This window comes from Nomascus leucogenys, chromosome 1a (genome assembly GCF_006542625.1).
Source record: "Nomascus leucogenys isolate Asia chromosome 1a, Asia_NLE_v1, whole genome shotgun sequence".
NCBI classification, from domain to species: Eukaryota; Metazoa; Chordata; class Mammalia; order Primates; family Hylobatidae; genus Nomascus; species Nomascus leucogenys.
This window is the reverse complement of record NC_044381.1, coordinates 57,572,220-57,599,009: the sequence shown is the minus strand read 5'-3', so window position 1 is coordinate 57,599,009 and position 26,790 is coordinate 57,572,220. Positions and strand designations below refer to the sequence as shown.

The 26,790-nt window shown below is 39.1% G+C and overlaps 1 protein-coding gene across 3 annotated transcripts in view; it reads left to right on the top strand.

Moving 5' to 3' along the window:
* The window catches only part of PCSK5 (proprotein convertase subtilisin/kexin type 5), a 464,720-nt gene that overhangs the window by 284,589 nt on the left and 153,341 nt on the right, over positions 1–26,790 (top strand). For 2 of the 3 annotated variants that reach the window (XM_030809749.1, XM_003267429.4), the window contains exons 15-20: positions 2,383–2,485; positions 4,179–4,372; positions 7,563–7,647; positions 11,494–11,591; positions 12,010–12,139; positions 12,546–12,661. In XM_030809749.1, the coding sequence (XP_030665609.1) occupies positions 2,383–2,485; positions 4,179–4,372; positions 7,563–7,647; positions 11,494–11,591; positions 12,010–12,139; positions 12,546–12,661 (726 nt within the window). Of the gene's footprint in view, positions 1–2,382; positions 2,486–4,178; positions 4,373–7,562; positions 7,648–11,493; positions 11,592–12,009; positions 12,140–12,545; positions 12,662–16,170; positions 18,839–26,790 lie in introns of those variants that run through there. The other variant, XM_003267428.4, reaches the window with a different exon arrangement.

Genomic DNA, 26,790 nt, shown 5'->3' with positions numbered 1-26,790 from the left:
GAATCACTTGAACTCAGGAGGCAGAGGTTGTAGTGAGCCGGGATTGTGCCACTTCACTCCAGCCTGGGCAACAGAGCGAGACTCGGTCTCAAAAAAAAAAAAAAGAAAAGAAAACAAAGAACTATAAATACAAGTTTAATGTATCTTTAGATGAGAAATATTTTTTCTTACAGTTCTGAGATTTTCCTCTAAATACTAAAAATAAAAGTACTTCATTAACCACCTAAACAAAGTATCTTAAATACGCATGTAGTTACTTTTATTCTAAACAGATAGCATCCTAGAATCAATAAACATGCTTGAAATTAAGACCAATTGAGCTTATCAGAGCTGGATTGTATTAGATTTTGTGATGTTTTGCTTTGAGCCTATAGCATTGCTATTTATATTTTAACTAGCAAACTATTTTGTCTTCTCAGATAGGAGAAAGTAGATCCAGAAAACAGAGTATAATAGTAAGCTGTTACTCTTTATTCATATTTTGGTAATGTTTCCCATTCAAATTTTGGAATGTTGAGATTCAGAACAGTTATACATCTTTGTGGTTTTTCTGATTATATCTCTAAAACATCAACATTGGCACTTGTGAGAGAACCAAGACAATTATTGCATTATTACCCTGCAACCTACAATGCTAAACTGCATCTGAGACAGTTTAAGATGATAAAAGAAACAGCATAGTATGTGAACTTGCCATACAGTGAGAGCCCTTTTGGCAAATATCAAGAATAAATGTTTGGGATTTTTTTTTGTTTAATTCTAGAAGTCATCTGGTGAAAATTTAGGGCCACCCATGACTCCTTTCCTTTGGAGCTGCAGTTTTCACCTTCATTTAGAAGTCAGCCAGATTAGAGAGACAGATGGCATTATCATAACCAGATTCCCGTACTGTGTTATTGGATCCCAGGGACTGTGAGATCACAGCTGGCTGAACTGCAGTCCACAGGCAGCAGAGACACCACTCCCCTGGTGTACGATGGCAGATGGCTAAAATGTCCCAAGTTGCAGTAGCCAGGGAATTTAGAGATCGATTTGAAGCTTTGGGGAGAATAGAAATAAGCAGTACTGTCAAATGACTCTTACAGTTAATCAGAAGTATATTCATGTCTGCAGCATTTTGAAATGACTTATTTCCATTCAGATGGAGAAGTCATCCCTAGTACGTGATTTGCTATCTCTAAGCAGGAATTTTTACCTAAGTATCAGGACCTACGTTGATCTCCTCTCCTCACCATGTGATACTGGGCAAGCCACTGAAATTCTTGGAAAATCAGTTTCCTCATCAGTAAAATGAGGGTATTTGACTAGCAGATTTTTCTCTAAGTCATTCCACCCGAGTTCTAACATTTTATGTTTCTGCGATTCAGTTAATTATGAAACATAGTCCCATAATGACTCAAAGAAACCAAGGTATAACAGTAAGTCCTTTGGGTTACAATAAGTAGATTTTCTACTACCCTTGACTTACTATTTGTACATTTCATTCAATATATTTATTGCTAGTTAAAATCATGAAATTTCAGTGGGAAAGAGTTTGCAGATTATGAGACCAAATGTTCCAGAATATGGAGAACAAAGAAGAGAATTAAAAACTTCTATAACTAGCCCATGTCATTAGAAAGTTTTTCATCAATCACAAAATAGCTCCATCTTTCTGGCATTTGTTTTTCTTACTGTGCATTATCTCCAGTTCTATACCAAAGAATATATAGTAAGAGAGATTGGGAACTTTCATCCCAGGTCTGGAATTCTTTAAGCTTGCTTGCATTTTTTTAAATTTATATGTCATTTTCTTTTGTTGAATTGCCCATTGGCCTTTGTGTAGGATGCAATTTTAAATCTATTATCTGTGTCTGAGACTGGGTGCTGATAAGCTTGTGCCAGGTGCTGTAATGGTGTTTCTTCCTGGCCACAGTATTTCAGAGGTATTCAGTAGCTTTAATGAGACAGGTCATTTGGTCCAGGCATTAAATAATAATGCTTTTTTCTTTTTTGTCAACAACTTCTTTCTTTTCTACAAATCCAATCTTTTTACTATTACACATACTTAATTGCAGTTGGTTTTTTTCCACTTGCTACAGTTCATTTGAATTCTAAAATATTTACCTACCACAAGGCAGCCATAAGTGCTTTGAAGACCAGGCCATGACTAGAATTTACATTCTTTATACCTAGGTAATTGAGGTTGCCTAGGAATCAAAAGTCAAAAAAAGTCAAGAGCTCATCTCTGGACCTAAAGCCACATTGACAATTATTCCTCTGTCTTAAGAAACTCTCTGCATAAGAAAAAAAATAAAAGTCTTATTTTATACCAAATTCAAGATAAAGCTGACCTGCTCTAAAATCATTTTTCCAAGTATTGTTCTAATGTCTTTTGGAAAGGTCCCTGCGACCCTGAGTGCAGTGAGGTTGGCTGTGACGGGCCGGGACCAGACCACTGCAATGACTGTTTGCACTACTACTACAAGCTGAAAAACAATACCAGGTAAGAGAGGGGCCAAGTCACATCCCCACAGCATGTGCCAGGCATCTTAGGAGTTCCTGCAGGCCACTGGCATCTTCCACTATTCTCCCACCAGGACCTAAACATAGAAAAGAGGCTGCTGTGCAGGCCAACTGCCTCCCTGTGTTATTCAGAATGGTGAAAACCATATTGAGTTACAAAATGCAAAATGTGCATGTATGCTGTGAAACTGCAAATGTCTTCTCTCACATTTGGAGGATGGTGGAGGAACCAGCTAAGCACCTGCCTCTCCAGACCTTTCTTTTTTTTTTTTTTTTAATGGACAAGTAAAAACTGCAGGTATTTATAGTGCATAACATGATGTTTATATATATGTGTGTGTATGTGTGTACATATATATGTGTGTGTATATGTGTGATACAAGTATACACACACACACACACACACACGTATGTACACACATTTTGGAACAACTAAATCAAGCTATTTAACATATGCATTAGCTCACATACTTATCTTTTTTTGTGGCCAGAACACTTAAACACTACTCTCGTCACAATTTTCAAGTACGCAATAAATCGTTGTTAACTCTAGTCATCATGATATACAATAGATTTCTTGAACTTATTCCTCCCATCTCACACAAGTTTCGTGTCCTTTCCACCCCACTGATGTTTGATTTCATGGCTTCACAAAGATGCCAATGCACAGGCCAAACTGATGCTTTTCCACATTCTCCAGCACATAGGCCATCAGTGTGGCAAAGGGGTTGGTCCTGCTTGATCTCACTCTTCTGCCCTGGGCACTAAGGTGGACCCTGTGCCTCTGAGCCCCTGGTGTCTGCTTGAGCTGTGCAGATATGTTTCCTGGGCAGAGCCAACGAATGGTGACTGCCCCCATCAGAGTTCATCCTGACCTCCCCTTGTCTCCCACAGCCCCACCCACCTTCTCCCTCCTCCTTCAGGCGAAAACTCACTAAGCATAGCTGCCACACGGTTCCTTCATACTCCAGTCCCCCAGACAGACCCAGACGTGTTAAGAATTCCTGTTGTAAGTCTGCTGGAATTTAAATTCCTTAAGAGAAAGGAGGACTTTGGCTATCTCCCAGCCTCTGTTATCTCCTGCACTTAGCAAAATGCCTGACATTTAATTGGTGCTCAGTAAATATTTGTTGAATGGATAAATAAAGCTCTGTGCTTCCATTATGGGCAAACGAGAAAGTTTTTTTTAAGTGTTCTCATATACAACATAAATTTAAATATATTTACATTAATTTAGACAACAGCATACAACCACCACCGCCACTCACACATGCACATACAGGATCCATATGACAAACACACGAAAATAGAAGTCACACCTTATTAAAGGGACCTTTTTGAATAGAGTTGTGGTTCCCGCATAGTTTTCCTCTGATTCACCACCATAACCTTCCTCTCTATAACCATCATCATTTTTCAAGAGCTAGGTGCAAACCAGGAAATGGTTTGACAAGTCCTTGGTAGACTTGGTGTTGGGTAACTGCATTGCTGCTTCAGCACACTGTGCAGGAGGAAGTTTAACAAACAATCTGGCTCTCTGGATGTGGTGTTGGCATCCTGGTTTAAAAGTGATTTGGAGGCTGAGCTCAGCTATTTGCTCAGCACCTCCAAGAGAATGCTGAGGACTGGTTCGCTCGTGACGCTGCCTTCTTTCTTATTGTTTCACAATGCAGGATCTGTGTCTCCAGCTGCCCCCCTGGCCACTACCATGCTGACAAGAAGCGCTGCAGGAAGTGTGCCCCCAATTGTGAGTCCTGCTTTGGGAGCCATGGTGACCAGTGCATGTCCTGCAAATATGGATACTTTCTGAATGAAGAAACCAACAGCTGTGTTACTCACTGCCCTGATGGGTCATATCAGGATACCAGTAAGCTCACTTCAAATACTTGGGTTTTAGAGAAGAAATGTGGTGTTTTCATTTGAGTGACCTCAGGAGGGATAGCCTCTTTGTGAAATCTGGAATTGTGCTTCATATCAAAGAGGATCTAGTTCATTTATTTTAAGAGAACACTTTAGAAGCTTTATGTAAAAATGCTTATAACTTTGTCAGAGTATCCTCAAGACCACCCCCAGATTCAGTGATTTGCTGGGAGTATTCACAAGGCTTGGGATATAGTCATGCTCATGAACTCACAGATAGGAGATATTACAGCAAAAAATCATCAAAGGGAAAAGGCATATGGAGCAAGGTTCAGCCACACAGGGCGTGTTCAGTTCCCCGTGCAACAGTGTGTGATGACGTGCATGAAATGTTGTCTACCAGGGAACCTCATCAGAGACTCAGGGCCCAGGGTTGTCACTAGGGGCTGGTCAGACCTGACACATACCAAAATTCCAGACTCTTCAAAGGAAAATAGGTGTTCACCATAAACCATATTGTTTATACAAACAATTTAGACAAAGTGAGCCACTCTTTTCAGGGTAGTGGGAACCCTCCCAAAATTCAAGTTCCCAGATTTGCCAGCCATGGGCCAACCTTAACAAGCAGATTTGCTAAGGACAACATTCAGGCCTGCTCTTTTCTGCACACTGACCAAATAGACACCAGGCCTGTATAATATCAAAATATACTTTTTAAAAAGTTCAAAAAATATGACTGTCTTTTAAGAGTAGAATGAACATTTGTCAATGACTTACTTAACCCACTAATGAGGGAACTTGCAAGGTGACAAACAGGGCTGAAAGATGATCGGGTACTGTAGTCCACCAGAAAAGGCAAAATGGAAATCCTTCTGCCATGTTGGAGACAAAATTGAATAATTTAATAATTTTCTACATGGCAATACAGGTAGAATTTGGGGGAGTGGTTTTTTTCGAATGAATAGAAGTAATTTGCAACTTCACCAAACAAAAATGTGTGCATTAACACAGAGTTTGGGCCCTAATCAGCCATCATTAGCAAACAGACGATGGTATATTGCCCTAGAGAATTAAATAGTCTTAAGGTAGACCTATTAGACAGTGCTCTAGTGTGGCTCTGAAAAGGACTGCAGTTATCTTTTCCTTTTTTCTGAGTTCTGGGTAATTTCTCTTAACAAGGACCTCATACCATGGTATACGATGTCACTGAAATTTCATGTTTCTGCACAACCTAAGGAAGAAAAAAGAAAATTCAAGTTTAAAGAAACAGGAGCTATTTAAAATAAAATCAGACAAGAAATCTGAAGTGAATACTCTGCTTCTTAAGAAGTGAAATTCTGTCTGGTTTCAAAGAGGAGCGTTTCTCTGTGAGGCAGAGAGGGTCTTTCAACTTACCCTTTAGGCCAGCGGGTAAGGACTCTGCCTTTTTTGCTTGCCCCAAAATTTAGAACATGAACTTTGACTTGAGGGAGAAAGGAGAAATTGGGAGACAGAAGGGGGCATAAAGAATCCACAGAAATATGCAGTATTCCTTGTGAGGAAAACAAGTCAAAATTCTATCAAGAGGTTGAGCCTTGAAAAAGAAATTTGACTCTGGAATGTTGTATGACAGAACCAAGGTAATTGAGAGTCCGTTGTCTCCAGAGCCTAGAAGGTAGATAATTCAGGTGTTCAAACTATGACTTCAGCTACCACAAAGTGTTGATACAAGTGGTTTGTATATCTCTCTCTTTCTATGTAATTGCCTTATGTTATAGTTTTCTTCTCTAATGAGTCCATTTACGTACAACATAATGATCGCATATGATCATGACTAGTAATAATTACTGCCAACACATTTACAGTGCTTAATAGTTCATATCGTTCCCTTGAATAATTAATTTTATTTAACTTCTCAAGACAACCAGAGAAGTGTGTAACATTGTAATCTCATTTTAATGAATAAGAGAACAGAGCCCCTGAATTTGCCCACTGGAGGTGCTAAAAGCAGAATGCCAATCTAGGTCATCTGAGTTAAGATTCTATGCCTGTGCAGTATTCTCAATGAGACAGTGAGAGAGACCGTGTGATGATTACTGCTAAGATTGTGAGGGGCTTCGTATTTCATGCTCAGAGGCTCAGACTTGATCCAGCAGGTCCTTGCAGGGATCCACTAAGCTGTGTTTCTCTATGGAACCCTGAAGAACATCAACATTTAAAGAGCAGATGGAAGCCCATGAAGAAAGCTTCATTCATTTCTACATTCACATGGATATAATCCACTTGCGTATCAGAGCAGGTACCAAGACTTTAGCAAAATTTTGTCTAAGGTAGAGGTCTTCCTTAATATGCCAAATATTTTCCTCCATAGAACAACCATAAATTTGCCAACTTTTTTCAATATGGACCTGGTAGTAACTAGGAAAGCAAGTATGCACAGTATACTTGTTCAAATGATACATTTCTATTCTCCAGAATATAGATATCTGAATTATAATAACATTTATACCACTTCCACTGCAGCTGTAAAGTGCAAGACACTAAAATAGTGTTTAAAATAAACAATGTAAGAAATAAGCAATCCTTACCTTGCAGTCTTAAATACAGATTCCCTTCTCTAGTTCAGCTCAACTGACCAGTCCTAAAAGCTATGAGCATGGGGGTCTACATTCCCATTCCTCCGTCTCAGGCATTGCCTTTCAATCCCTATACAGTTATGTTGTCCCAGCTTCGTGAGTGGCATTTGCACTGTCGCAAGTTAGGAGACCCTCCTGGGGAGAGAGACTAGGGAGAAGAAGAAGAAGAAGAAGAAGAAGGAGGAGGAGGAGGAGGAGGAGGAGGAAGGAGGAGGAGGAAGGAGGAGGAGGAAGGAGGAGGAGGAAGGAGAAGGAGAAGAAGGAGAAGAAGAAGAAGAAAAGAAGAAGAAAGAAGAAAAAAAAGGCCTATAAACTATTCAACTAAGAATTAGCTAGGCTATCATTTTCTTGTCTGCAAAATGGCAGAGAAGTCTAAGGTGTTTTCCAGTGTTAGAGTTCCTGTCTGTACTTGGTTTGCTGAGAAATGATAACAAATAGTGATTCTGTGGCTTTTCCTGCAATTGTCTAGTCAAGGCCATAGGTACTGTAGCATACATTAGCAAGCATTAGAACGTCTCTGATGCTTTTATGGAATCCAATTGACCAACTGATTTATAACTTTCTCTTTTTTTTTTTTAACAGAGAAAAATCTTTGCCGGAAATGCAGTGAAAACTGCAAGACATGTACTGAATTCCATAACTGTACAGAATGTAGGGATGGGTTAAGGTAAGAGAGTGAAGGATTTTATCAAGTAACACAGCCCAAAGAGCTTCTCAATGTAAATAAAATGAAAAAATGATAAACAAGTAAATAAATAGCTCTCTTATGAGCTACCCTTGGTTTGACTCCCATTCAAGCACTTGATTGCTATTTGCATTATCTCTGCTATTATATGTGAAAAATGGGATGCTGTGTTGGCTAAAGAAAGGTTATATCCAAATAAATTCTCTTTAGAAAAGATGGTTCAGATAAAACTCAGTAAAAATGGCCACTTGAGAGGCATTCTTTGTGCTTTTTAACCTGCATTGTGCCAGTCAAGGATTACTTTGCAGGTAATACCAATGAATTATATTTAACCCCCTGATTCATTCCTTGGATGGCCAGAAATTATTCCCTTATCTTTATTATTTCTCTCCACATACCCAATCATTCTCTTATCTAAGTACCTCAGGCTTGGTTCCATTATGCTATGGTATGCTCATAGATTTAACACCAGGAGATGTTTTCCTTGAGTGGATGACTTGCTCGTTGCTAAAGCTCAATGGTTGGTCAACTCTCCAAGAGAACAATGTGTACAGCTCAAATTAACTAGGTAGCCTCTTGATCTCAGTAGGGAAGGTGAGACCATTCTGCATTTAGTGAAGAGTTGGACTGGGGCTGTACGTAGAATTAGAACTCTGCTGCAGTGGATTTCTTTTAAGTATTGATCATATCTTTATTTCCACCTGTGACTGGAGGTAAACTAGGCAGGGTCCAGGCAGTTTCCAGGCAGGTACATTCTTCACCATTAACCAGTATTGGAGCATCATTTTCATTTAGATTGATTAATTATCTATGGCTTTATTTCTTTTTCGCCCCATGAATGCATTCAGTATTAGCTTACTTGGCAATTTTCATCTCAAGACTTCAGTACTGAGAAAGAATTAGCCACCTAATTCTTCTTGGAGAAGAAGCAAAGCAGTATAATAGAAAGAAAGTAGATGTGGGCTCACATCTTCCTCTGCTACTTATTAACTGTGTGATTTGGAGCAAGTCACTTAACTACTCCGAGCCTTCATTTTCTCCTCTGTAAAATGATGATAATAACCCCTGTTTTGCTGGATTATGATAAAGGTTAACTGTGATAACATTTACAAAATACCTATTCTACCATCTGGCACATACTTGTTCATGGTTAACTGTGATAACATTTACAAAATACCTATTCTACCATCTGGCACATACTTGGTTCATGAGAAATAAAAGATGATTTAAATTATTTTATTTCTTAGGGAACATTGTGTAGGGTATGTTAAACTAGTGCATGCCAATAGAAACATGAGAGCCATATATGTAATTTTAAATATGCCAGTAACCACATTAAGAGAAGTAAAAAGATAAGGAGAAATGAGTTTAATAAAATATTTTATTTCATCTAATATATCTAAAATATTATCATTTCAACAATATAAAAACTATTATCAGATGTTTTTCATTCTTGTACTGTCTTCAAAATCTGATGCATATTTTACCCTTAAAACACATCTCAATTCAGACAAAATTGTTTTTGTGAGAAATATTTGATCTTTATTTAGGTTTTATAGTTGAAAAAGAAAATTTTACATAGCCAAGTTGTTCCAAACGTACCCAAATTGTTGCCAATAATGGAATCAAGTGCCAACTTTTCACATTTAGACTTAAGTTAGTTAAAATTAAATAAAATTTAGAATTCCGTTCCTTAGCCATACTATAGCCACCTTTCAAGGTCTCAGTAGCCATGTGTGCCAGATTATGTTGTATAGCACAGGTCTAACCTGGCCAGTTTATCACAGAGAGAACAGAGGCGTTCACAATACCAAGTGCATTAGCCTCGCAGTACCTGTATTTTGGAAGCAGCAGAAGGCTTCAGGGTTGGTGACTGCTGTCTGTTACACGTCCCCTTACCTCATTCCTTCTCCATACAGTGCAACCTCTGTGTCCTGCTGAACAGATGCCAACCTCACAAGGAAGTGCTGTCCTGTTTTAGAAAAACTAGGCAGCTTTTTAACTTTGATAAGTGTTTTGGTGGTCCTTATTTCCTCTCAAATGGATCCATTTAAGGCAATATCCTTTTTTCTAGTGCTACAGAAAGGGAAAGGGATTTTCTTTTGGCTTTTTAAATGACAGCGCTCTCTCTCTGGCCAGCGAGGAGATCTATGAATGAAGTCCACTTTCACTTATGCTTCCCTTAGTCTCCTTGAGGCCCCTTGCATTTTCTTAAGGGCTTCCAGGGTTGACCATTTTGCCTCAAGAGACTTGTAAATTTTTAAATAGTGGTGAAGAACAAACAGGGAAAAAATATATCAAATATATCAATGCACAAAATCCAGGAAGGAAATAAATTAAAATGCTAATGGGGACTGTTCAGGTTTCTTTTTCCTTCAACTTTGTTTTTGTACTTTCCAAATTTTTTAAGAGCATAGGGAAAAATAAATTTTAATTTTTTAAATTAGCATTATCCACATACAAAGCAGTCAATTCCGATGTCAATTTGGAGCAATATAAAGAGTTTAAAACAATGGAAACCATTTAACCCTGTTTAGATACTGATCTTCTAGTTTCATTGATCTGGTAGCATAGAATTACATTTTCTCACTATGTTTCCAATCACACTAGTTATTCAGTGACTAATATTTTTTATATTAACTATTGTAATTTTTTTTTTTTAAGAGACAGAGTCTTGCTCTGACAGCCAAGCTAGAGTGCAGTGGTGTGATCATAGCTCACTCAAACTCCTGGCCTCAGCCTCCCGAGTCGCTGGGACTGCAGGCAGGCACCACCATGCCTAGCAATTTTTTTTTAGTCTTTGTAGAGATGGCGTCACTGACTGTGTTGCCCAGGCTAGTCTCAAACTCCTGGCCTCAAGTGATCAACCCACCTTGGCTTCCCGAAGTTCTGGGATTACGGGTGTGAGCCACCATGCCCAGCCAAATATAGTAAAAAATTTTTATTTGCTTTCAATTTTAAGAATTAACCTGTAGACTGTGAAAAATATGATAGCTGACAGAAATCAGAAGGGAGAGAAAAATATGCATTTCTCATTTGACATTCTGACAACTCATTAAATACTATCTCATATTGCTAGGTAAATAGAAATTTAAATAGATTATTTAATATAGTTTAGAGAACTCCCAGAAACACTAGATAATAATATAACAAAGAAAAGTCAAGATGATTGGGGAAATAGCAGTACAGTTAGTTTTGATAAATTTTTCATTAGAGCGTTTAAAATGAATAAATCAAAAAATAGAGGCAAAAGTATTTTAAATCTTGTTTTGATGAGAACCTATAGAAGACTAAAATCAAAAACACTTAAAATCGGAACGGCTACTCCAGAGAATTTGAGCTGTGGGTTGGACAGGATGGTCGTACACTTTTACTCAGTCGTAATTCGTTGTACTATGTGTTCCTACTGCATTTATAATCATGAAATAACTGTTTAACGTATTATGTAGTAAGTCTGGATATTAAGAAATTGTTGGGCTTATTGCTAGACGATGTGATCGTTTTGTCAAATACTTTTTAAAACCTCTGGGTTGTAAGATGTTGCGCAAAGTAGGAGTGTGCCCATCAGTCTAACAAATGAAGGAGAATGTCCCCGAAGCCTAGCAGCATGTGTGTATGCTACAGACATCATTGTAGGCACAGAGAAGCATTATAAGCATTGAGAGGAGAAAAAAAAGGGTACACGGGCTATTTCCCCTGCTTTGAAGCTTTGCCAAATCCACTGGCCTCTGAGGGAAACTGTATCTGTTACATATGGAGTTTGGGGAGTCATTACGTTTTGGCCTGATCACAACAGTCTGTTTGAAGCTCCCTTTATACTTCTTCCAGCCTGCAGGGATCCCGGTGTTCTGTCTCCTGTGAAGATGGACGGTACTTCAATGGCCAGGACTGCCAGCCCTGCCACCGCTTCTGCGCCACTTGTGCTGGTACCTTCCCTAGTTCTTTTGTTTATTCTCCCGGTTCTGGTTTTGCTTTTCTTTCTGGTTTGAGCCATCACTCATGCAACCCACTTGCTACTTTTAAAGTAATGCTGGAAAAGTATATTTCTCTTTTGATAATTGTGTGTGTATTCTCATTGAAAGTCAAGCAGTCATCAGCATCCTATCCTCATTGGGAAACTTACATAGCCCAGTGATAGCTCCTCTTTCAAAAGAGAGTGAATGTTTTTGTCAAGAGGTTCCATTTTAACTTTGAAGGCTTTTTTCCCAGGGAAATCAAGAAAAAGCATGAATATTAAATTATTAATCTTTGATGCCATTTTCTCAAACTGTTAAAGAAGAAGCCCATGACACCACCCCCTCTGAGGTTTTATTTCTCGTTTCCTGTGTTTGTCTTGCTTTTAAGGGGCAGGAGCTGATGGGTGCATTAACTGCACAGAGGGCTACTTCATGGAGGATGGGAGATGCGTGCAGAGCTGTAGTATCAGCTATTACTTTGACCACTCTTCAGAGAATGGATACAAATCCTGCAAAAAGTAAGTGGATCTGCCCCCTAGGCCCTAGCATTTAGACCTAAGTTCTTTTGATGACTATCTTCATAAGAAAATAAGAAAACTTTGAATTTGTAATGATAACACTAGGTTTAAACATGTATCTGTGGACACTGTTCTGAAGCTTTAACCCAGCTTATCTTTGATATTTTTATTCCTTTGCCTCAGGGGCACCTTAAAACCTTTAATATTTCAATTTCAAGTACATGCTCCATACCCTTTAAAATCACAGTGTCTACCTGTGTCATCTAACCTAGCAATTTTTGTGAGGAAAGATTTTTGAGTAATCTTCAGAGGGATAATTAAATGTAAGACGTAATGAGGTTGCTAGTAAACACGCTTCCCCTGTGCATGTGTGAATGGATTAAAAAATTGTACATTTTTCTCATAGATGTGATATCAGTTGTTTGACGTGCAATGGCCCAGGATTCAAGAACTGTACAAGCTGCCCCAGTGGGTATCTCTTAGACTTAGGAATGTGTCAAATGGGAGCCATTTGCAAGGATGGTGAGTACAACTGCCCATATCGATCTTATGAGCAAAGCATGATCTTTCTACTTTCAGGACTAATATTTTTCCACTTAAAAAAGAAACTCACAGCATGCATCGGATATGACACGCCCAATATTTTGGTGGCATTCATTCATCTTGAACTTACTTATGCTCTTAATGGATTTGTTTGTTTGAATTGCAAGATGAAATAAATCAGCTATAGTGGCACTGGCCAATATGGTTCAAGTTAATTTTTTTAATTAATAAACTTTATTTTTTGAGAGCAGTTTTAGATTCATAAGCAAAATTGAGCAGAAAGTTCAGAAATGTCCCATATACCCCCTTTTCCCCACACAGGCATAGCTTCCCCCACTATCAACATCAACTAGAGGGATACATTTGTTACAGCTGATAAACCTACAGTGACACATCCTTATCACCCAAAGTCCACAATTTACATTAGGGCTCACTCTTGGTTGTACAATATGTATGCAACATTATAGTGCCATGCAAAGTAGTTTTACTGCCCTGAAACTCCTCTGTGAATTACCTACTCATCTCTCCCTCCCCCTACTGATTTTTTTTTTACAGTCTCCATAGATTTGCCTTTTCCAGAATCTGTATAATTGGAATTATACAATATGTAGCCTTTTCTAGCTAATTGTTGTTGTATTTCTTTCCAGTTTTTACCATATGTACTTTTCACCAGATTTTTAAAAATACCATGCACATAGAGTTTTGTATCTTGCTTTAAGCATTAGGCATAAACATTATCCTATGTTTTTACAAAGTTTTAGGAAACTTTATTTTGAATAGCAGCATAAAATTCAATCATCATGTGAAGATGCTATAGTTTTTAGCCAATCTCCTATTATTTGGATTGTTTATAATTTTGATATATAAACAGTAATTAAATGGTATCTGAATCTTTCATTAAGCCTGTGAGGCTAGGAAGTAATATCTTCATCTTACAGAAGGGAAAACCCAAGGTGTAGAGCTAGGAAGTGATAGACTTAAGTATAGAACTTAATATTTCAAAATGTTGGTCTGTTCTTCTTTGCACCAATGATTCTGAACCAAGATGCCAGGGATGCAGCACCATCCCCAGATATTCTGATTGAATTGATCTGGGGTGCAGCCCATGATCATGGATTTAACTTCCCAAGTGGTTCTAATCTGCAGCCAGGTTTGAGAACCACTGCACATCCAATTCTCCCTAATAATTTAGCTAATACCAAGTTTCCTCACCTCTCTGGCCTCAGTTTCCCCATCTGTAAAATGAATTGAATTTAAATTATTCCAACCTCTGGCCTCAGTTTCCCCATCTGTAAAATGAATTGAATTTAAATTATTCCAACTCCAACATTTTGTGAACTTTTTTGACTCTTGAAATAACTTACGCTGAAGGGACCCTAAAATTTACTCCTAAATTTATGCAGATATTACATATCAATGATGTAGAAATTGTTTAAACTACTGTTTGTTTAAACTACTGTTGTTCAAAACATCTTTGGATTGTTATAAAAATAGAAAGAAAACAAAAAATATGCACTTGGAACAATCTGACTGACATGATCACTGCCCTAGGGTTTATTCTTTCCCTTCTTTTGAATGTTTCCCCTTCTGGAAATTTCATGAAAGGAAAAACAGTACCATTGTCTGTCAGGAGAATGCGGACTTGGAAGTCAGAATGCTATCATTCATATCGGTCTCCAGGCCTTGGGCAGGTTATGAACTTCTCTGGGCCTCATTTCCACCATCTGTAAAAAATGAAGAAGATAATACTACTGACCTTGTCTGGTTATTCCACAGCTCCCTACAAAGAATCTCAAAAAAGTGTCAGAAAGAACTGGGCACATGATTGATAGCACTGATTGATAGGACATCGTTTGTGGTCTTATTTCTTTGGAGCATTGTAGGTGACTTTGCATCTCCATGGTTTTTCCAGTATGTGATTGGTCTGGCAGGCATGGGCCCGACACAGTCAGTTCCTGTGTTCCGAGGTTTTCTTGCCAGGGCCGATTCTACTGTAGCACACTGGGGTGATAGAGGCTTGGGGTGGTGGCACCCCAGGGGCCATGTAAGTATCATTTTTTAGTTACCAACAAGTGCCTCCTTTACTTTACTTAAAAACATGGTTCCCCCATTTCTGAATATGACCAGAATTTTTGGTAAGTTAGTAACAGAAAATTGAGGAAGATGAAAGTGAGACCAGCCTGAGCAACATGGTGAAACCCCATCTCTACTAAAAATACAAATATTGGCCAGGCATGGTAGCACGCACCTGTAATCCCAGCTTCTCGGGTAGCTGAAGCATGAGAATCACTTGAACCCTGAAGGTGGAGGTTGCAGAGAGCAGAGATCGTGTCCAGCCTAGGCAACAGAGCAAGACTGTCTCAAAAAAAAAAAACAAAAAAGAAAAGTGATGATTGATGCAGGAAATCCATTGTAACTTGAAATGTTCACCAATAGTACTTGGTACCAGGCGTTTCAAGAGTTGTAATGCTTTAACTACTTTCCCTAAACCATGGTGAGCACCAGATAAGTTATGTCAAATGGCACTTTGCTAAAAGCAGAGTGTCAGGATTGTGGGCAGAAGTGGGAAAAGAAGAATCGTATCTGCAGTGAGCCCATTTTCAGGTCAGTTACAAAATGAGAATATTGATGGCTCACCAGGCTTTTGAAATCACATGGCAGCTGCACTTAAGGATGTGTTATTTATTCTCTTTCAACTGTCATATTTCTATGATTCTAAGACATAGATTTTTAACATTTTATCATCTCGGAAATCAGATGCATCTTATAATTTGTGGCAGTTTACAACTGCTTTTGACCAGAAAACTGATGTGATATCAGTGTTACTGCCCAGATAGGAGACTTGGATGCAGAGACATCTGTTCAACCGAGTTAGGCACATGACTACTTCTTCTTGTGTTGAATATAATTGCAGTTCTAAAGAGGTTTGAAAATTAAACTATCATTCAATATTCAAAGGAAAGATTCTTGCATAAGCATGGAAACAAAACAGAATGTTACATAAGTATGACAAATACTTTTAATAAGTCTAAAAATTCTAATTGATAAAAGAATATTGTGTCACAGTTTAATATGAAGCATCTTTTCCTTTGTGTTACTTAAAATGATGGTGCATCTTATATCTTGTGTCTTAGATTCAATGAAATATGGTATAAATGACTGTATACTCTCTGCTCTAGGTATCTCAAAGAAGAACAATTTCTTGCTTGTGTTATTAATTGATTTCTAATTTCTTTTTCTAATTTTTTTTTTCACAAATGGATACCAATTACATTTACCATTGGACTGCAATGTCTCTCCTTGAAAAACAATGTGGTTGACTGAAATCACTTTGGGTGGACCAAATTTCCTCCTGTTGACTACTCCTGAATGATCTCTTCCAATTCCCCAAATCTGCCTCTCTGGCCAATCACAACCTTCTTCCGTGTGTGTACGTCATGCTGCTCTCGTCTTCAACTCCCCTTCTCTCTTGCTGACTTCTGGAAAAGCAACGGAAGAGTCCTGGGCGGAAGGAGGCTTCTGTATGCTTGTGAAAAAGAACAATCTGTGCCAACGGAAGGTTCTTCAACAACTTTGCTGCAAAACATGTACATTTCAAGGCTGAGCAGCCATCTTAGATTTCTTTGTTCCTGTAGACTTATAGATTATTCCATATTATTAAAAAGAAAAAAAAAACAAGCCAAAAAAAAAAAAAAAGCAAGCCACCTCTCTCTTTCTTGCTCTCTTTTTCTTTCTCTCTCTCTCTCAAGTTTGTGCAGGGAGATGGTGAACTGTTTTGTCAGAAGTTAAATGGAAAAAAAAATAAAACTACAACAAGCCTACCTTTTATAACTGGGTGTTTAGTGCTAAACAGCCAGAACCACAGAGACAGTATTGTATGACCAAAGCATTTGATGCCAAAATTTGACGTTAAAGTAATGATTTGATTGATTTCCTGCCCTGATTTTGAAGGTCCATTTTTTTTCCCTTTTGCATTGACTTGCTTGTTTCCCCTTTGAAACACCTAAAAATACCTTTCCAAAACATTGCAAGAGCATACATAGACAAAAAAAAAATGAAATAGAAAGCTCTTAGCATGCTTGAGTCCACCATTGGGGGAAATGACAGAAAACGGGACCTGAGGGCATTAGGAACATCCTACAGAGTTGTGTTTAGTGTCGTTTGCCATGGTATTTCACAGTGAAACATGGATACTCTCCACACATCATTTACTTCATGCATTATGTACTGGTTTTTGCATTTGACTCACTTGATAAGTCTGCTCCACTGGTTTCATCAGATAGACTTGCTGCTACTGGCTTTTCCATTGTAGATTGGGTTATTTTACACACAGTTCGCCAAATGGGATTGCTCTGTATAGTCAAATTGGTGATGGACAGATGGACAGAATGCAGAGGTACATAGATGAGCTGAGGCTGATCCAGCTCCCCTGAAATTCAGAGTGTTAACTTTATAGACCCTGCACAATCTCTTGGTGCTATCTAGCCATTACCCCCATTTTTTTTAAAGGCCATCTGAAATTCCATTTGTCATGATGGGAAGCATTTTTGGATATGATGCAGGAAATTTCTTCCTGGAGTCAAAAGTTCCTAAGAGGTCCTGTATTTTTAAGAAATGGAATTTATTTAAATAATATTTAAGCTTGTGCCCATGTTGGCCAGGCAACTTTTTTCAATGGTGCTTATTAGAAGTTTTTTCATCTTGTCATTTTAAGAAAATAAAACTGGAAATTGAATATGGGTGGCATGATTGTACCCTTTTAGTTCTCTTATTTTCCCACTCCTCTGTCCCTCTATAACTATGTCATACTATTATATGCCGGTCCACTGAATGTTGAGATGATGATCTGTTTTTTGGGTTTTTTTTTTTTTTTTAAGAAATATTTTCACTGGTTTTCTATGACTCTCTAAACACTTCATTGAAACTGGAAGACTGAATTATGAGGAAACTATTTGGATTAGTGGCCAGAAATGATGAAATCTTAATAGATCTTTTGACAGTTTCTCTGTTTAGGGGAGGGTAGACCGATATCAAGTTTCTTCATATCAAAGCTTCATTGGTGACCTCATTTGCTTTACAAGTGACCAGCCATCTTGCAGGCTTCATGCTTCTGAGAGCCTTACTTAGAAGATGCTGCTGCAGTCACAGCTGAGGAGAGGAATACTATCTATCAATATGGACTATCCTGGGAAAGAGCTGGGAAGTAGGTGCTGAGGTCCCCATCCAAACAGCAAGCTAGGAAACAGCCTGCCTTGAAAATAATATTTCTAGACGTTAAAGATAACTTACAACCCAAAGTGAATAATAAGTAAATAGTCTGATGACCCTCTTAATAGCATTGCAATTTTATTGAATCACATAATGATTCATAAGTAACTAGGGAACCAACTGATTTTGCTAAGCAGTCTTCCCCTTATAACACTGCAGGCCCTTCTGACACACAAAAAAATGAAAGTTAATCCTGGGTACAGCATAGTTGTTTTACATTTAAAGGCACAGTCTTACACGGACAAATGCAAGCACAAGCCTAAAGCAAGGTCAAGCAGATGGCAAAACCGAATTTGCCTGCAAAGAAATCTATTTAACGGAATCAGCCCATAATATTTGAAGCACGAGGTTACTGTGATAGGAAAGATAAAAATGATGTCTGTTTTCTTAGATGAATAACCATCAACATGACAACAAAATTCACTGGGGTCTACCAGCGTGCATTCCATTTCCCACTGACCATGCAGGTGCACGTCGCGGAAATACTGGTTTAACTACTAGTGTGTTACTGCCTCATTTATCTTATCTTCATAACATTATTAACTAGAACATAATGCTTTCAAAGTTTAAGTTAATGTTATATATTATGTATAAATATATATATTCATAATGAGATATATGTAATGGATAGTACAAAGTTTGGAGACTCAGCAAATGCTCTAACCTTCTAGAGACAAAAGTCCTATTTCTGTTTTCTTTTGTCTTTTTATTTTCAATTAGTGACCCATTGTTAAATCCAAATCCACTTTTACTGAAAAATACTGTACATGTGTAAAATGTTCAGTTGTTTTTTTGTAAAATATAGTAGAACGGTTGTAATTGATACTGGCCAAAATCAATGTTATTCCATATTTTATTTTTTCTATTAAATTAACCTAAGTTCCTGTTTATTTGATCTGTTCATACCCACGTATAAACTTCTCTGAAAGGGTAAGGTCATGAGAAACTTCCCTGTTTCTACATAGAAGCTGAATATGAAGGAAAGGGTGGAGGTGCATGAAAGTTGGAAAAGAAAGAATGAGCAGAGGAGGGAATTGAGAAGGAGTGAGAAACAGCAATGTAAGAAAGGAATGGGTTAGATTTGGTCATGAATATATGTTAAATCCCATCTTTAGAAAGCAAGGCTGTGAAAAAAAATCTATAGAGGCTTGGTATTGTTTCTATCAGATTGTACAGATGCTGGCCCCCAGAACAGGGCCCACCTGGTCCCGTTCTTCCTCTAGGGTGCAGCACACCCACTAGTATGTGTCTGTAGGGTTGGGAGCCATGGCTGGGGGCAAGGAGGTAGGCAGTGTAAAAGCTGTTAAAGAGGAAGGTGCCTTTGTTCAATTTGCTGACATCTTGTGTAAAGTCGACATTGGCTGGATGTCTAGAAGATGATTTTGTCTAAAATAAATCTCCGGTACATACCAGGGGGTGGGACTGAACAAGCTACCTAAAAACAGCAATGGAGTATAGATCTTTCTGAACCATGCCTGAGATGCAATTACTAGTCTTAAAGGTTCAGTGCTCTGCCTTTTGGGGAAAAGAAATGATAAACCAGCCAAAGCCGCAAATTGAGCTCCAACTAGGTTTAAAGATCTGGGGATAATAACCAGGTCTGAGAAAGAGCCTCTGCTGCTTTGAAGTCCCATTATGGGGATGGAGAGAAATTAATTTTATTGATCACTTACTATGTACTACACAATGTGAGAATATAGAGTATGTATATACATACTGATGTGGATATGTTCTCAATTTTCAGAAGGACTCTAGAGGTGAATGTATTATCCTCCATTTACACATGAGAAAACTTAGCCACACAGACTTGAAACAAATTGATTGAGATTCCATATCCAGATTCATAATAATAATACAATTTAACATTAAGACAATTCACAGCAAGCAGTACATGCCAAATCTCGAATGAGTGATACACTGAGTTGTTAAGCTCAGAACAGGCAGAGATTCCTTTGAATTGGACTGGTCAGTTCCCTAAAGTAGGTAGAGCTAGAATTGGTCCCTGAAGCATGGATGAGTCTTACCTGGGCAGACAGGAAGAGAGCGGGAAGAACGTTACCAATGAACTTGTTGCAGTTACCAGTGAACTTGCTGCATACAAGATGCTTAGGGAAGTAAGATGTTTTCATGGTTTTAATCTAATTATCTATTGCTACAAAGAACAGTGATTCAAAATTTGGTGGTTTAGTCCAGAAAAATCTACATTTGTACACTTTGTAGAAGAAGGATAGTGTGCCCATTCTCAACCCCCACATCCATGAAAGACTGCAAATTATCACTCACTTTCCATTCCAGTTATCAGAGGCTTGTCACACTGCTGATCTCTTCTACCAGATTCATTATTTTCCACTGAATAAGCTACCCTTCATTTTTGAAGAACTTACAAACTACTTGGTAAAAAAAAGGGGAAGTGATTGCTATAGTAACTACTAAAGTTTCTCAATCAAAGTGATCAATACTTGCAACATATCTGAGTATGGAAATAAATACATAGCATCTTATCCCCCTCATGTAAAAAGAATGTCATGCCGCTAAAATATAAAATAGACATTCATTCTTAAGAGCTTCCGTATTATCATTCAGCCTTGCAGAGAGAGAGCAATGGCAGACGGCAATGTGTTGAACAGAAATTGCATATTGCAGGCAATTTTAAACTATGGCCCAGCCAATTTAATACCCCCTCCTTCTGTCCCCAACCACAAGATGGTAGAGGTGGAACAGAGGACAGTTGCAGCGTGACCTCACCCAGCCGAGGCTGGGCCCTGCGCCCAATACGTGTAGATGACCGCACAGATGATCTTCTCTTCTCTGGTCGACATCCCTTTCTAAATGTTATGTTTGTTGCAGACTCATGAAATCTGAAGTTCTCAAACAGAATACTTTAGAGCCTTTGACATATTTAGCAGGGCACAGCCAAGGTGGACTTAATTTCACTGAAGCTCATTAGAACTACTTGGCACCTAGAAATGGGGCTAATCTGTATAATCCTGTCTCCTCTTCATCACAAGAGGTGAAGATCAGGTCCAGATTCAGTTCTTGAGCAATAAAGATGCAGTTATGCAGCATCACTACGTTTCAGCAGACCAGAATGTGACCTGGGATGGCCAGCACTCCTTCCCATTCTCTACCTCCAAGGGACTTACAAGGACAGTTTGACTGGCTTATTACCAAAGGACTTTCTTACAAGGTCTCTTCTCTAAAGCACCATTGTTTGGATCCAGTTGTGGTTTTTTTAGGGCCAGGTGTCAGGCAACAAAAGATATTTTGTATCCCACTTTCTAGAAAATTCCAGAAACATTCCCTGAGGCTTGAGTTGTAAGATCTTTCACTTTTTCATTTTCGAAAACAGTACATTATTTTAAAAATACAGTGTCTTAAGCTTCACAGAGTTTTACTAAAATGGATTTATTTAATTTGGCCCACACAAAAATCAGGCTGATAGACATTCATTTTCTGATGCAAGAGGCACAGCTAGTAAGGGGTGTGGCTGGGACTCAAGCCCACAGCTTCAGCATTCTGTACAACACTGATTCCTTTTTAAGAGTGCTGGAGAAAAGCAAGTCCACATCACATATGTTGCAAGGAAAGGGGGTAAGATCCTTTTCTCAAGTGAAGATAGAAAGCACACTGTGTCCCTGGGCTTGACTTTTTCTCATTCCAAAAGAGTCGCTTCCGTAAATAAATATTATTGAGTCCCTGCCACAAACTAGGTTCTGAGGTTTCTCTTGCCCTCCTCAAACTTATAGTCTAATGAGGGAACAGACACTTAGACATAAAACACATGGTTACAATGTGAATCAGTTTAAGTGCCTTTAAAGGGTATAAAATATTGTCAGGAGTCAAAGGAGCAGGCTCACTTCACTAATCACGTGCTAAGGTTCCATGCCCTTGCACTACAAGCTTCCCAAGGACTTCCAGAAATAGCCTGAAACCTTAAAAATGGAGTTGACTGTAAAATCTACAAATAAAACTGCAAAGGTCAAAATCAAATGGTATCTTTATTAAGTATCTACAAAGTGGATCATGTCAAACTAGTCCACTGCAACTAAGGAATTATACTTAGAGCCATTGTCACTTGACGGCAGGGATATGTCTGAGAAACGCATCCTTAGGTGATTTTGTCATCATGCAAACATCATAGAGCACACTTACACAAACCTAGATGGCATAGCCTACCACCCACCTAAGCTATATGGGATGGCTTATTGCTTCTAGGCCACAAAGCTGTACAGCATGTTACCGTACTGAATACTGCAAGCAATTGTAACAAAATGGTAAGTATTTGTGTGGCTAAACATAGAAAATGTATGGTAAATACATGGTATAATCTTATGGGACCACTGTCATATATACCGTCTGTTATTGACCAAAACGTCATTATATGGTACATGACTATAATTAACGTTAATGTAGAATAAAGGTAAATTTTAATATGCTTGATATGATGTGAGACCTGCAGAGATTGGAGAATCTAGGATCTTGAGAATCTTAATAGCCCTGCAAAGGAGGGAGGAAGTCACTATTCACCCTCTAGGGAATAGAAAAGAGGAGGGAGACTTATGTCCTATCCTTGGTGGTGGTCAGGGAGGTCACTGGGGCGGGGCGTGGAAGGGCAGTGTACAGGACTGCAATATGTGGATGTCTTCCTGGATATCATCCTCTCTTCTTCCCTGTGCCTTCTACATTCTCTCCAAGGAGATCTTTGTCAATCTCATGGTTTTAAATACCATCTATATGCTGATGACTCTTAAAATATATATAGATTCCTGATCTCTTCCCTCAAGATTCACACCTGTAGATTCAATTAACTACTTGACATTTCCCTTCAGCTGTCTAATAGGCATCTCGAAATTAACATGTCCAAAATAGACTTCAGACACCCCAACCCCCTTACCATCTTTACCACCAAATCTCTCCCACCTCAGTAAATGGCATTCACTGTATTTCCAAATATATCTCTAAATGGTCTACTTCTGCCCACTCCATAGCTGTAACTGTGGCCAAACCACCATTGTTGCCATCCCAGACTGCTGCAACAGCCTCCAAACCAGCTCCCAGACTTCTCCCTCTCCTCTTTTTTCTCTCCTTTCCCTAACCAGCTCTCTACACAGCATAGTGCCATTACAAATGGAAAATCAGATTTCATCTCTGTTTACTGAGCATAAAATCTGGACTCCTTACCTGAGGTCTTTGTGCTCTCACCTCACACCACCATCCCCCATGCCCTCACATGTTCTAGTCATGCCAACTTTCTTTTCATCCTTCAAACAAAACCAGCTTGTTTGGGACCCAGGACCCTTGCTCTTCACATGGCTGGCTTCTTCTCATCCCACAGGTCTCAGTTCAAAAATAACTTCCTCTGAGCAGTTCCTTCCGCCACTGACCCCAAACCTGCCCACCTCGTTTTGACTTTCCATAGCACTTACCACCACATGACATTTTATGGTTCGTTACTTATTGTCAGCCAGCCCCTTGAAAGCTGGTGCTTTATCTGTCTTGTTCACAGCTGTATCTTACATGTCCAGCACATGCCTTGCTTAAGAAATATTTGTGGAATGAATGAATAAGAAAACATCTGAGAGAAGTGACATTTGACCTGAGCCTTGAAGGATAAGCAAGAAATTACAAATCAAAGAAGGCTATTATATCTAAGAAGGATATTCAAGAGAGAGAACCTGAGCAAAGGCACAAAGCATTGAAAGGGTCTTGAGGACGCGGATCACTTGGAGGCCCAGGCAGGGGATGAGCAGGGCAGGCAGCTTGGGAGAAAGGATGGAGAGACGAGTGGGGTCAACCGGTAAAGAACCTTCACTGGACTGTTGCCCTTCCTCCACACTCTTGTCATCAGTGTCATCAACCCTGTTTTCAGAGAGGCTAATTGATTTGCCCAAGGACCCTATCAAGTCAACTCTTGGCCTCCTGCCAACATATTTGAGACGCATTCATTCAGACAGAATGCTGAGGCGGCCAGATTTGCTCAGTTCCCAGGCACTGATGGCTGTATTGAGCCAGTTGAATGAAAGAACAGGGTGCAAGCTCACATGAGAGGCAGCAGCCCACAGCTTCTGTTCACTGTCATGTCCACAGTCAGAGCAACAATGTGGCAAGGCCTGTTTGCAAAACTGGACTTGGGGCCATAAGCCTGCTCAGTACCATCTTTTTCTCCTAAGAGAAGACCCCCTAGCCCTCTAAACTGTCATCACCAGAGAAGAACAAAAGGAAAAAAACATGACGTGCTAGCACTTCCCTTCCCTAACAATGAAAACAGTAACCCCCATATGCGGAGTACTTCCTATGTGCTGAGCTAAAGGCTTCATATTGGTTGTTTAATTCAGTACTTTCAATAGCCTGATTCTATCTCCTTTTCACAAATAAGGAAGCAGATGAGGTAAATGCCTAAGGTACTCCAGTGGTAGATAGAAGGTCTGGGATTAATGTAAACCCAGACAATCTGATATCAGAGCACCCACAAGGAGAAATACAAGAGCCAAGGAGGATGCCATCAAAACAAGCTTCAAGCTATGATTGTGGAGTGTGCGATGGGTTTCTATATTTTAGCTGGTGCTGTCAGGTCCCAGGTGCATGTTATTAATGTCCACCCAGGAGTACACACTGTGGCTACATCATGCTTTGTGTGAACAAGGCAGGAGTCAATATTTGGTCATTAAAGCTAGTAACAACCAATGGGCCACACAGACAAAATCAAAATGGACCTAAGGTAAATGAGGCAGTGGCTGTTACAAAGAAATGGGGATATGATGATATGACACTTCCTTTCATAATTTCTTTGTAAAGAGGCTATTGTTTGCATTCTCTAGCCCAGGTTGAAATGAACAAGAAATAAAATGGAGTTATTGGGAACATTAGAAGAAACATTAACATGCTGAAAGTTAATATAAATACATAATACAAATTCTGTGAGCTCCTTTGACAAATTTGGTGAAACAAATTCTTTCCAGGTGATGTTAAATAGGATTTCTTGCCACCAAAATCACAATGGTTGCAATATAATAAAAGCTAAACTATGAAAGAAGTAAGCCTTTTTATTATATATAGGAATATAATGTTTAATTGTTTTATGTTGTCAGAAGAGGCACAAATATGGCAGAAACCGGAAGTCATCTTGACCATCTCCTTCGTCACTCCCACATCTGATCCAACACCAAGTCAAGACAGTTCTACCTCCCAAACCTCCCAGGCCTACTTTCCGTTCTTCACCTCTTCTGCCCCTATCCTAGTCTAACACCTTGGATCAAGCTACTTCTCACCTGGGCTATTGCAACATCTCCTCATTAGCCTCCCTGAACACACCCCATCTGTCCACAGTCACGTGTCTTCATCTTTATCTCCTATTCCATTTTCCACAACAGCCAGAATGCTCTTTTTAAAAATTCAAAGCTCAGCATGAGACTCCACTCCCCTGTGACTTCCCATTTCCCTAGGATAAAATTGAAATTCCTTTCCATGGCCTTGAAGGCCAGGGTCAATCTGACCCACCTCTCCTCTCTAAACTTAGCTCACGACATTCTCTTCTTCCCCATGTATTTTCCTGCCACATTTACTTTCCCTGATTCTTCCATTCTGCCCTGCACCCTAGAACACCCCCACACATCACTGCCCCTCCTTTAATGTTATCTCACCTGAATCATCTATCATCTGGGCCTCAGTTTAAATGTCACCTCTTTGATTCCTGATCCTTAACAGACAAGGTTAGATCTCCTTAGTATAAGCTTTCTCGGAAGCCTCTACATTTCTTTTATATTAATTTTATGATAAATATCTAGTTACTTGTAGGAATATTTGTTTAATTTATGTAATACTCACTACATGGTTTGTTTGATGGGGGCAAAGTCTGTAAATGCCTTATATGTTGTGAACCTGGTAAAATGTCTTGTAGAGAAGGTGCTTGATAACTGTTATGGATAGTTGAAAAAATGAATGAATAATTAAATGAAAAATTGAGCAAATGACAAGAAAGGAATAGCTCTGATCCAATACTTGGACAACTAAGTTCTAGCCTGAATTCTGTAAAACTTCAGCATATCTCTCTATGTGTCTACACCTCAGTTTCCCCTTCTTCAGCATCATCCCTGTGAACCTTCCAGCCATTCTATTCCATGTAAAGAGAAAATAGCCGGAGACTTCACAGAGTTTCCATCACTGGTCCTAAAACACAAGCAAAACCATTGGCACAAACTCATTAAAGCCAATGCTTTAGGACCCTGCCCCTAAAAGTGTGGACCAGGAGCAGCAATAGCGGCCAGGAATTGTCTAGTGTGACAGCAGATTTCTAAACCTGCATTCTCATTCCCTGGGTACTCACGGTTGACAAGGGACTTTGCGGGAGAAATTAAAGGTTAATATCAAATGAACTTAAAATAGAGAGATCAGCCTGAATTGCCCAGATGGGCCCAAGGTAGAGGCAATCAGAGAGGTGTGGTAGAAGGCGGCAAAACAGGCAGAAGGCAGAAGGGGAAGTTAGAGAGATTCAAGGTGTGAGATAGACTTGACCCACAGCCAAGGAACTTGCAGCAGACCCAGGCTCAGAGCCTCCAGAAAGAATGCAGCGTGATAACACCTTGATTTCAATCTTGTAAAACCCAGAGCAGAGAACCAGCTGAGCCGCTCCATACCCAGATGTCTTACCTACGGAACTGTGAGTTAGTGAAGGGGTGCTTTTTTAAGCTACAAAGTTTATAGTAACTTGTGATGGCAGCAGTAGAAACGAGCACAATGAGACCATACCTCTCAATCACATTATGTCCTTTTGCCAGATCCCAAGTTGATCTTTTCAAGAGATGGTTCAATGTCATAGTTACTGTCACAGAATCTGAAGGGAG